At 32.4% G+C, this 12,614-nt stretch overlaps 1 protein-coding gene across 3 annotated transcripts in view; it reads right to left on the bottom strand.

The window, feature by feature from the left end:
* Nucleotides 1-758: 758 nt before the first annotated feature.
* Nucleotides 759-12,614, bottom strand: part of LOC127718007 (NEDD8 ultimate buster 1-like) — a 50,508-nt gene continuing 38,652 nt past the window's right edge. Inside the window, exons 12-18 of one of the 3 annotated variants that reach the window (XR_007989521.1) lie at nucleotides 11,677-11,777; nucleotides 10,537-10,625; nucleotides 9,154-9,259; nucleotides 8,771-8,854; nucleotides 6,598-6,754; nucleotides 1,989-4,811; nucleotides 759-1,841 (exon numbers count right to left, since the gene is read on the bottom strand). Coding sequence is in view for 1 of the 3 variants with exons in the window: in XM_052223902.1 (XP_052079862.1) it covers nucleotides 4,612-4,811; nucleotides 6,598-6,754; nucleotides 8,771-8,854; nucleotides 9,154-9,259; nucleotides 10,537-10,625; nucleotides 11,677-11,777 (737 nt within the window). In the remaining 2 variants the exon portion in view is untranslated. Of the gene's footprint in view, nucleotides 4,812-6,597; nucleotides 6,755-8,770; nucleotides 8,855-9,153; nucleotides 9,260-10,536; nucleotides 10,626-11,676; nucleotides 11,778-12,614 lie in introns of all 3 variants that reach the window. The other 2 variants (XR_007989522.1, XM_052223902.1) reach the window with 2 other exon arrangements.

Genomic DNA, 12,614 nt, shown 5'->3' with positions numbered 1-12,614 from the left:
TGTACCAGTGAGAGCGCTAACAAGGCCATTTTCCATAAATTTAATATTTCCAAGGGGAATAACTCTTTTAAAAAAAGTCGATCAGCCACCATTATAGAAATTTGTCCAAGATATTGCTGATAAAACCATATAGTATAAGTTATATAAAAATCTGGCAAGAATTGTACTCTTGAGAGCACTTACGAGGCCATTTTCCATAAATTTAATTTTCCCAAGGGACATATCTCTTTTTAAAAAAGTCGATCGGCCACCATTATAGAACTTGTCAAAAATATTGCTGATATTAACCTATAGTATAAGTTTTATAAAAATCTGGCAAGAATTGTACCAGTGAGAGCACTAACAAGGCCATTTTCTATAAATTTAATATTTCCAAGGGGAATAACTCTTTTAAAAAAAAGTCGATTGTCCACCATTATAGAAATTTGTCCAAGATATTGCTGATATTAACCTATAGTATAAGTTATATAAAAATCTGGCAAGAATTGTACTCTTGAGAGCACTAACTAGGCCATTTTCCATAAATTTAATATTCCCAAGGGACATATCTCTTTTTAAAAAAGTCGATCGGCCACCATTATAGAACTTGTCCAAGATCTTGCTTATATTAACCTATAGTATAAGTTTTATAAAAATCTGGCAAGAATTGTCCCTGTGAGAGCGCTAACAAGACCACACTGACAGACACACGGATGGCCAGACGCCCGGTATTTCCATGTCCCCGCAACGTGTTATGCGTTGGACAAAAACGAAATGAGTATCAATATTTTTTTTTTATTGTCAACAAATTAAAATTAATCACAAATTAATAGTAAAGTTAAACAAAAACAAAAAATAACAATTAAGAATTAAGAATTAATTTTTCTCCCAAAAACCATTACCTATAACAAGAGACCTTAATTACTCAAATAAATAAATTTCCAAATGAGTAAAAGGAATACTTAGCTAACCAATCTTCTACAATACAGTAAGATGTTGTAATATTAGTTTGAAGAAATACAGCTGCAAAAATAATGTGAATTTATTATTATTCGTAGGATACAATTTTTGTTGATTTCTTGGTTAAAAGTGAACAAGAAGTTTAAATTTTTAAACGATACACATTTTCTATAAGCTTGTATTCAGAAACAAGAGTGCACACGCTGAAATGTCTCGCCTACTATACTGACAATTGATTTTATGTTGATAGTCCTACATATAAAGTTTTACTACAAGTATCACATTAACATTTATGATCCAAGAAAATGAGGTCAAGGTCAGATAAACCAAGCCAAAAATACATGTACACCTTTAATACAATCATTCCATACACAGAATATAGATGACCTATTGTCTATAGTATAAAAGAAACAGACCAAACCATGGAAATTCTATATTGACCAATGAACCATGAAAATGAAGTCAAGGTCAGATGAACCTGGCAAGACAGACATCATTCCATGCATCAAATATAGTTGACCTATTGCTTATAGTATCTAAGTAACAAAGTTAACCAGGAAAACTGAACATTGACCAATGAACCATGAAAATGAGGTGAAGGTCAGATGATACCTATAGACATATACACTTTACAATCATTCCATACACCAAATATAGTTACCTAATGCTTAAAGTTTAAGAAAAACAGACCAAAACACAAAAACTTAACATAAGCAATTAACCTTGAAAATGAGGTCAAGGTCAAATAAAACCTGCCAGACTGACATGTACACCGTAAAATATTTCCACACACCAAATATAGTTGACCTTTTGCATACAGTATTAATAGAAAAACAGACCAAAACACAAAAACTTAACATTGAGCAATGAACCGTGAAAATGAGGTCAAGGTCAAATAAAACCTGCCAAACTGACATGTACATCACAAAATATTTCCATACACCAAATATAGTTGACCTACCGCATACAGTATTAGAAAAACAGACCAAAACACAAAAACTTAACATTGATCAATGAACCGTGAAAATGAGGTCAAGGTCAAATAAAACCTGTCAGACTGACATGTACATCGTAAAATATTTCCATACACCAAATATAGTTGACCAACTGCATATAGTATTAATAGAAAAACAGACCAAAACACAAAAACTTAACATTGAGCAATGAACAGTGAAAATGAGGTCAAGGTGAAATAAAACCTGCCAGATGGACATGTACATCGTAAAATATTTCCATACACCAAATATAGTTAATCTATTGCATACAGTATTAGAAAAACAGACCAAAACACAAAAACTAAACTATTACCACTGAACCATGAAAATGAGGTCAAGGTCAGATGACACCTGCCACTTGGACATAATCATTACATACACCAAATATAGTAGACCTATTGCTTATAGTATCTGAGATATGGACTTGACCAAGAAAACTTAACCTTTTTCACTGATCCATGAAATGAGGTCGAGGTCAAGTGAAAACTGTCTGACAGGCATGAGGACCTTGCAAGGTACGCACACACTAAATATAGTTATCCAATTACTCATAATAAGAGAGAAATAAACATTACAAAAAATCTTAACTTTTGTTTCAAGTAGTCACTGAACCATGAAAATGAGGTCAAGGACAATGGACATATGACAGACGTAAACTTCACATCATAAGGCATCTATATACAAAGTATGAAGCATCCAGGTCTTCTACCCTCTGAAATATTAAGATTTATAGAAGTTAGCTAACGCCAACGCCGCCGACGGCCGGATCACTATCCCTATGTCAAGCTTTCTGCAACAAAAGTTGCAGGCTTGACAACAAAATCATGAAATCAAATATCCACGAAAACAAAATGTTCCTTAAATCTAAGAAATTGGTACCCACAAAAATAAATGAATTCACAGGACATTAAAGTAGGCCACAGCCAACATGCATCCTACACTGAACATCAATGTCTTATGTCAAAATAAATCATAAAACATATACATTTTCTGGATTGTTGCAGTGAGCTGTTTAAGGATGTAACAAAAGGTGAACCATGATGTCAAAGTGTAATGATACTTTTGGTTATCATATGCATTCAAGCTCTAACGGGGTTTTGTAAATGCATTATTTTCTAAAGTTGGTTACAGCCAGTTGTTTACAGAATACTTCATTATTAGAGGTTTAGGGGGATTAAGGCCCATTTTTAGCCCAAGAAAATGAAAGTTTTTTAAATCTATTTCAACTTTGCACATAATGTATGGAAATGCATAAGATCAAGAAATATAAATAAATTACACAAGATTTTTTGTTATCACATCACAAAACAAGCCTTTTTTTTAAATGAAAATGAAGAAAAAGGCTGAATTAATGCAGTTTTCAACCCATATTTTCTTTTTAGAAACATTGTGCGCAACCAATTCAAGAAACAACAAAATAATTTTGAGGAAGGTTGATTATCATGATTATAGCTATTCAATAATCTCACCAAATATTAAGTTGTTTTTTGGGTGCACACATAGTTTTCCAAGCAAAGTATACTTGCTAGATGTAAAACGAGGAAATTCAAGAAATTTTACAAACTATACAATGGTTTTGTTGACATGGTCATATATGAATTTTGGTTTTATTTTCTACATATCTTTTGCTTCAGTTTTTAAATGTTCACTAATATCTTGCCTTTTTTTCAGAAATGGTAGAGGCTATACATGATTGTTAGGGACTTTTTCTACCTAGATACTAAAGATTCACAAGTATGTAATTTTTCCATAGTTCAGACTTTTCTATTTTATCTATTTTTGTTCAATGATTTTAAATGGTGGCTTCCATATATGGTTGTGGTTAGAAATATCAACCATTATTCTAATTTCCCAATAATTTTGTAGCAATTGGCCATTTACTAGATCTTTCTGTTCAATCATTTGTCAAATGTCCAAATTTATTAATAATTTCAGTCATGTCTGATGGCAGCTAGGATCAACATCCATATATCACAAAAGGAGTAATTTGACAATCACTTCATTTTGATTTGGCAGCTACATGTATAAGGCATGTATTATATTATATCATATTCAGGATGAAAAGTATTCTAACTTTAGATCATTATTAAACTAGAGGCTTTCAGATGACAGAAGCTTGAATTGCTCATATAGATCCATATAGATCCTGTATAAATATAGCTATGTAAACTCACAAAATTGAACCAGAGGCTTCCAGAAGCCTGAACTGGTCATATAGACCTCATGCACATATATATGTAAACCCACAAAAGTACATAATGTTGCCTTTGTAAAAGACTGCTAATCAATATAATTCAAAGATTGTTTAATCATGAATAAAAGAGGGTCTGGATGGGGTTTACAGAACAGCAAATAATAGGCCAATATTACAGAATAATGGTCAAAAAGAATAAAGAAGAGAGAAAAATGGGCCAAAAAAATAAAATATAGAGAATAATGGTGTGCTAAAATATAGAGAATAATGGTGTGCTAAAATATAGAGAATAGACAATAATTGGCAAAAAATATAAAGAATATAGAAAAATGTCCTAAAAAATTAAAGATTACAGAAATGAAGGACCCCATCAAGACCCTCATAAAATTTATCCTGATACAAAGGGAAATAACACTTTCAAAAGTGTTTCTTCTGTTATAAAGCAGTGATCATCCATATATTTTTCTGACTGTGACCATCAATTTATCTATCTCCAAGACTATCAACCAATGATTTATATTCCTTAAGAAACTGTTCCTCTTCAGTCAGTGTTAAATCTAAGTAATCTTCCTCATCTTCAGGAAGGTCAGACATAAAATCTTGTAAAACTTCCTTTTCTTCTTTCTTTCTCTTTTTCTCCTCGCTTTTATTGATATTAGATGGCCCAGCTTCTGGTGAACTGTCTGCAAGAGAATAAAAAGTTTTTAGAACGTTTTATGGCATTTTAAAATAGATATGGGTCCAATCAAATGTTACTATTCATAACCAAATCAACAGCTCTTTTCAGAAAAATCTCTGCTCATTGTTGAAGCCTTACTGTAACCAGTAATTTTATAAACATTGGATTCATTTCAAATTAAAAAGTTGGATTATAAAGTACTAGGTGTTTATCAAAACAATTTAAGAAAAATAAAATGTTTAAAAATCTGTCTGTGATGTGTATTTAAGCTCAAGGTTTATTAATTTGGTTTACAGATGTTTAATCTCTAAACTTTAAGTCAGTTGTTCGAAAAAAAAAAGTAAAATAAAAAGATCTTATAAAACATAAATGTGTGATTTACTTAATTGTGTATTTCATCTTCATCACAAAACCTAGTGATTTCTTGAACTTCAACAGGGGAGAAAACCAAAAATCACACGATGTGGTTAATTGTTATTTATAATTTGTGTATGTTTGAAAAAGCTGATCTAAAAAGCTTGGAATTAAAATCTTACAGAATAATAAAAAAAGAGCAGAATGAACTTATTTTAATGGAATAGTTAGATGCAATTCAATCTGTGAACGCTCTCTGCACTGTAAGATCCCTTGCAACAACTCTTTGAGAGGTCTATAGGTGGCCTGTTATAAGGCAAAACTTCTATCCCCATCCAATATACCCTCACTTTCCAGAACCAGACCAAATTTCATCTTGGAAGGCCTCTACTACAGGAGCTACCCATTGTAATTATTGTTAATTTGTTCTCTTCATGAAATATTTGCCAACAGACACTAAGCAAACATCAATCAATCAATCGATCAATCTGTGAAATTTTATCTTAACAAACTAAATTTGGTTATTTTTATTAACAAAATAAAATCCCGGCCTTATGATATTTAACAGAACCAATCATATCAAAGTGCTTGTGAGAACCAAAGGGTAAAGACTGCATTCACTTTGCAGTGGGAGCTTAAAATAACAAATGCATTGTATAAGTATTGGAAGGCAATACTTTTATTTGTCAATGATTGTAGTTTGTACAACTTTTGGACAAAGGAAGATAACTCCAATTCTAAATTTTACTTTAACTATGACATCATTGATATAATTTCCTGACAAAACTTAGTATACATCATTTTGTAACTTGAATATCTGAGGGTAAATTTCATTCATAAATTTCTTGAAAAGTTGATGAATAAGGTGGATAGAATGTTGTGCTCAATGTACTATTCTTTATCTCAAAAGTAGAGATTAAGGATGTTCGCTACTCTGTTTCAAAATAACAAGCTTTTTAAAAGACTATTATAAATTGATAGTATATAATTGAAGGAACTGAAAAAGCAGAAAAAAATGTAGGGTCCGTGTGCTTGTTTGAGAGATATAACCCATTGAAAATTTGGCGGGAAATAATTCTCTCTAGACTTTTCTTACATTTAACATTGGTACCCTTTTACTTTAAAAAATTATGAAAAAAATAACAAGGATTTTATAGGATTTTCAAATTTGGCTTTTTAAACTATAAGTAATAAAATTATAAAAAGAAAAGTAGGGGTTAGCGGGGAAATTTTTTTAATGACACTACATGGATAAAACCAGAGGATTCCGAATATGTGTCAAAAATCCAAAAACAAGAGGAGCGAACATCCTTAAGCCTGGAAAATGGATACCTATCAAGTCAGCCATGTATCTTAACCCCAATATATAATCAATATCTACACATTTACATGACTCTCAAACAAAATACATTATCAAACTGAATCTTTAACCTTACCAGCACTTGAACTATCAGAGCCTTCCGAACTACTTCTAGAGCTTGTAGCTATAATACCACCACTGCGTATTAACTCATCTATTGCCTTCTGGATACTCCCTGCATGTAATTTTAATGCTTCTCTGGCCATTTCTGGATCAAACCCTAAACTGTACACCTTTTAAGATAAACATTCTAAGTACAGCAGATTCATTATTATTCGTCTGGGTACTAATTTTCCTGGATTGCAGGGATTTTCAAGTACTGTAAATCAGCTTATTTTTACTGATACTTTTTGCTGTTCAGCTCTTTTAAGCCAACTTTATAGCGCAATTTATTTTGGCATTTTTTAAATTTTTGTGATGTACATGTATTTAAACAAGAAATAATTCAAGCTTGACATAATTGTGACGATTTATATTCACACTTTTTTTGTACAAACAAATATCGCAAAAATAAACTCATTGTGATAAGTTGGTTAACAATATTCAACGAAAAACAAATTTCTGATAGGTTTGTGCGTAGAATGTTTACTATAAGAGATCTCGACCCTCCCCCCTTTTTAATCTCTTAAAGCTAGTTTTATCCTGGCACATGTTTTATTTCCTGTCCCAACTCAGGAGCCTTCTCAATCAGTCGTTGTCATTATTTATATGGTTATGTATTTATAGTTCAGGCCATTAGGTATTGATGGCAGTTTTTCGATAGTTTGCTTCCAAGATTTCTGACAACTTTTTTAATAATGTGGATTAATTTATTTTCCCATACCAATTTCATAGATTGAGGACAAAGTTTTCGTGGATATTTATTTTTGTGGGTAAGCCAACCTCTGCATACAATTCCTTGTGAGATGTGTACTTCATTGAACATTTAATTTGTGAAAGACCTATACCCACAAAATCCATAAAAATGGTATCTCACGAATAATAAGGAATCCACATTATAGGGCAATTTAGAACTTGACATATTGAATAGATATATCCTATATTGTCGAAGAACCACTGTTAATCCAGATGTCTTTTGGTTTTTATAAGTTTTTATAAGTTCCGCTCCAAAGACGGGGGGTAATACTGGTTTACGTCTGTCCTTCTCTTCTTTTTTCTCATTTCTCATTCAGGGACTAAAAATTATTAGAACTTCCCCGAACTTTGATTTCAAGTTTCATTTGAGCATGTTTCACTGTATGATGTGTTATAGCATGCTCACATGAAGATTATTTTCAGAAAGCCTTGACTTGCAGTTTCTTTGGAAAATGTGAAAAAATTTTATACATGGCAATTTGAAAAATAAAACAAAAAAATCGGTAATCAGGAATTTGATGAGTGATGAATCAGAAAATCAGTAACACAAAATAGCATGCTCACGTGAAGTGTTACCAAATTTCAGAAGCTTTGTTTTGTAGTTTCAGGAAAAATGCTACCAAAGTACTATGGGACAGACAAAAGGTCATGCAAAGGATACAAGGGCTGACAGAAGTAAACCATTATTACCTAAATTCTCTTTGATGGATGATGACCAACATGAATGAAAGCATTATGGGTAATATCTTCAAAAGCAGCCATAAAAGCATTTATAATGGTTAACAACACTCAAAAGGGGCCACTAGTGGAGCAGGATCTGTTTATCCTTCCCTATAGCTAGCACCGAATATGACCTCCAGTTTTTTGTTGCTAAGTTGTTTGTTTCATGGAATTGTTGTTCATTTTGTCTAGGAAGTTTCACTTTCTATATTTGGAAGAGGAATGTTTTTATTCTAAAATTAGGTCTGCTGTGGTGTTTGCTCGTATATATATGTCTGGCATTTTCAGATTCTCTTGAGTTATGAGTTTTGAATGTGACGTTGGTATCTTCCGTCTCTTATTTTTTCTATTAAAAAGATGGATTATCAACCAGAGGTGTAATCCTATTTTCTTCTATCTTGTATAAACAATTAAATTACCCATAGTCGAGGGGCCTGATGGGTTATTTTCGTTCTTCGTGATCAGCGCATTTTCGCTATCGTGATCCGTTTTTTTACAGATTTATTTTTTTTTTATATTTTCGTGATCCGTGATCATGGAAATTTATTTTCTGTGAATCGTGATTGACAAAAAAATCAACTCGTGAATCGTGATGAGACCCCCCATCAGGCCCCTCACAGTCCTTTATATTCTAAAAAGGTAAATTATAAGCTTGTTGCAAATCTCTGTTTTACCTGAGCTAACATTTCATCTGTAATTGTAATATTCTTGTGCTCTGGATCAGGTAGGGAAAGAAACTCTGGATGCTTTTCTAGTACCTATAAAGATATCAAAGTATTTAAAGCATTTAAAGCAATGATTACTGTCAAGACCTTTACAGTTCAGCTAAAGATTGTAACATCTAAATAATTGGGTTTTGGGTATTTTTAAAAATAAAATGATGCTTTCTACATATTCAAGGAAAAATCCTCAAGACCTGTCTATGAGTTTTCTAAAGTTTTACTAGTCACAAAAAAATATCATCGAATTAACAACAAAATCAAATAAGTCAACAGGCTTGTTACCATCACATGAAACTGACTTTTTACAAGCAAACTACTATGCTTCTAAATCTTACCTCTAAAGCTTGGCTAACATCATTGTTAGCCTGTCTTAAGGCCTCTGCTGCTGCTCCTCCTCCAAATCCCATATTAGTCAACATTTCATAACTGTCAACGTTCACTCTATAATATATTTTTCCTACAGTTATTCAATATTAGATTCTACTAGAAAAAAGAGAACAACTTTGTGAAATAAAATCAAGTAATACTCTTAAAAATAAATAATGGCAGTTCTTTCCAGAGTTCCAAGATAGTTTCTGTTTCAGAGTAGGTGTTGAAAAATTTGTATCATGTGATATTATTCCATGAATCTGCATAGTCTTTCACACATGCAAATTAAGCAAATTGAATGATTTTAACCGGTTTCGTCTAAAATATTTGACCACACTTCTATTTTGACTTCCTTACCCAGGCGAAAACATATGAAAAGGTGGCATTAACTATAAGTTGATATGTCATGCAGACAATGTTTAAATTGTTTATCCCAACACTACATATATTTCTGACATAATCACATGACTTGTGTGTTTAAAATGAGATCAGACCTGAAAAAAAACCCAGACCAACCTCAAACTATTGTGGATTTATTATTATTCTTTGGATACCAATTTTCGTGGATTTCTTTAGTATAGGTCACCACTATAAATACAAATGTTCAACTAAGTACATATTCTCTGAAGGCTTGTATACAGACTTTGGCAAATCCAGGAAAGGAAATATCCAAGAAAATACAAGCATTCTGCAATCCACGAAAACTTGTATCGAAGAATATAAAGAAATCCAAAGTAAACGAGAGGAGCATGCATGTGGAATTCATTAAAGTCCCTTCAGGTTTGCATATTCATATATTTTTCCTCAGATTTTTTTCGGATAATTAAGTCAACAGCTATTTGGACTATTTCATAATCTTTTGATTGATTGAATGATTGATTTTTAACGCCACTTTCAGCACTATTTTGCTATTTTGTGGCAGTCAATTTTAATTGGTAGAGGAAGCTGCAGTGCCGGAGAGAGCCACCAACCTTAGGTAGGAAAAGACAATCCTAGTCAATTGAGATTGGAGTCAAGCGCACCTGCCACATGCGAACTCACAACCTCAGTGTTGACGGGCTAGTGATACATTAATTCCACTACTTAGACCACTCTGCCACCGATGTCCCCATAATCTTTTGAGAATAATGTCTAAATGTCTGACTTAATTCATAAAAAAAAAATACTGACATAATAAATGCAAGAGGTTAATACTATCTATATAAGATATAAAGTTCTCCTTCTCAAGAAACTACAGAATTTTTTTTACTTAAAATTGCCATCAACATCTTACATCTCTCCTGTTTAAGTTACAATGACATTCAAACAGAATTTTTGTGGTACTTTCTTCGATATAAATAGATTTATACTTGTCTTTATTAGCTGTTAATCCCAAACTTTTCTGGATTCTTTTCTTTCTTCTTTCTTCTTTAATTTTCTTTGATATTCCTTTTTTCTCCTGTTTAAATGAAAGAAGCTGTTGTATGATGGTCTGGATGTGGGGTCTTTCATTTCTGTATTCTTTAACTTTTTTAGGTAATTTTTCTCTATGCTTTATCATGTGTATAGTTGAGCACCCCAATATTCTCTATTCTTTATTTTTTTTGGCCTATTTTTGTCTTTCAAAAATGCCTGAACCAAGTCAGGAATGTAACAGTTGTTTTCAAGTCATTCTGTTGGTTAATCTAGTCAAGCATTTAGTTTTGCCAGTTTTATGGACTTCCCTTTTTTTAATTTACCTTGGAGTTTGGTATTTTTGTCATTACATTTTCCCCCTGCCAAGCTATCTATCATATATCTTGATGTGCTCTATAGTTTTCTAATTGTTTGCATTGTTTCTGTATTTTACAGCATGGCAATTTATGACAGTATTTCTTAGTTTTTTGCCGGGCATGATTTATAATCACCTGTGCAGCTATCTTCTTCAACGCATAGATTTAGCACGACTGTCTTCGAACAAAGAACTTCGCAAAAACTGGTGCTAGGGGGTTTTCAGTGAAGTGAAGGGTTTTGCTCCACCTTGATAATAATTGTTAATACCCTCTTTTTTCTGCTTTATATGTTGAACCCATGATCTACACAAGCGGTCAGTATATTACGTTGAGCACACCAAATTACTCTGTGGAGTGTGGACAATGTGATAAACAGACACAGAACACCTAAAGTACTCTATGGAGTGTTGAACAATGTGATAAACAAACCAGGGAATATAATTATAGATTATCTACAGTTTTGAAAACTGGAGGGAATTTCTCATCTTCTATCTCATTGAAATCCAAAAGCCCTGAGATGAGCTATAGCAGAGAAAACTGCTGGAGCTGAAAGACCGTAGATAATAGGTTTATTACTGTTTCCCTAGGCAATGTCAATGCCATTGGCTTACGACATCATCATGTTCTCATTCTAATCGACTGATACAAAAAAAATCTCAGTTAAGTAGCTCGAGTTGTAGAATTATCACACAAAAAGATAAAAGCAAAATTTCAGAAAATGGTGATAATTTGTAATACCTCCTTTCTCTGCATTATATGTTGCACAGCTTGTTCTATATGTCCAGCTGATGCTCGCAGTCCAAGACGAGCCTCTCTTTCATTAAATCCCATTGTCATCACTGAAATGATCCAAAATTTCAATACAGTTATAACCATAACATCTTGTTCTGCATGTTCTGTAAATATTATTTTATTATGATTTCATTTTTCTCACCCCCTGTCATTAGTATTTTGAACCCCATGGTAAATTGACCCCCCCCCCCCCCCCCCCCCCCCCTGTATGGAAAATTGACCCCCCATGGTAAATTGAACCCCCCTGTTTTTTTCATTCTAGATGATTATTAGAACATTATACATTGTTCTAAAGCTTATCATAGATTAAAAATTATTCCTACAAGAAGGGGAGGTCAATTTTCCATGATTGGTTAAAAGAAATATCTTTGCTTGGTATAAGTCCTCTGAAGTCTTTACTAACAAAATTTCATTCAAAATACTTATTGAAGCATTATAACTAGACCATGTAGCTTGAAGGCTTTAATTATTTGAAATTATAACATATATATATATATATATATCGGTTTGAACGTTCTTTTCAATTTAGACTTGTTTATATATATATATATACTGGTAGTTTTAATTTTCCATGGTAAAAAAGGGTGAGGGGGTCAAATTACCATGGCTCAGTTAAATTCAAAAAGTAAAACTTTCAAAACATCTTTTTCAGCATGTTAAATACATACAAACTACTTATTGGGGTATTATTACTATATACAAGAGTTAGAATTGCTAGAATTTTAGAAATTAAAGGTCTATGGTAGGGGGTTCAATATACCATGGCAGGGGGTCATAATACCATGGCAAAGTAAAATTTTCAAACTATCTTTTCCAGCAAGTTAAATACATACAAACTACTTATTGGAGTATTATAACTATGTAACAGAGTTAGAATAGCTAGA

This window comes from Mytilus californianus, unplaced genomic scaffold (genome assembly GCF_021869535.1).
Source record: "Mytilus californianus isolate M0D057914Y unplaced genomic scaffold, xbMytCali1.0.p SCAF_10, whole genome shotgun sequence".
Classification (NCBI taxonomy): Eukaryota; Metazoa; Mollusca; class Bivalvia; order Mytilida; family Mytilidae; genus Mytilus; species Mytilus californianus.
This window is presented reverse-complemented; position numbering and strand designations above follow the sequence as displayed.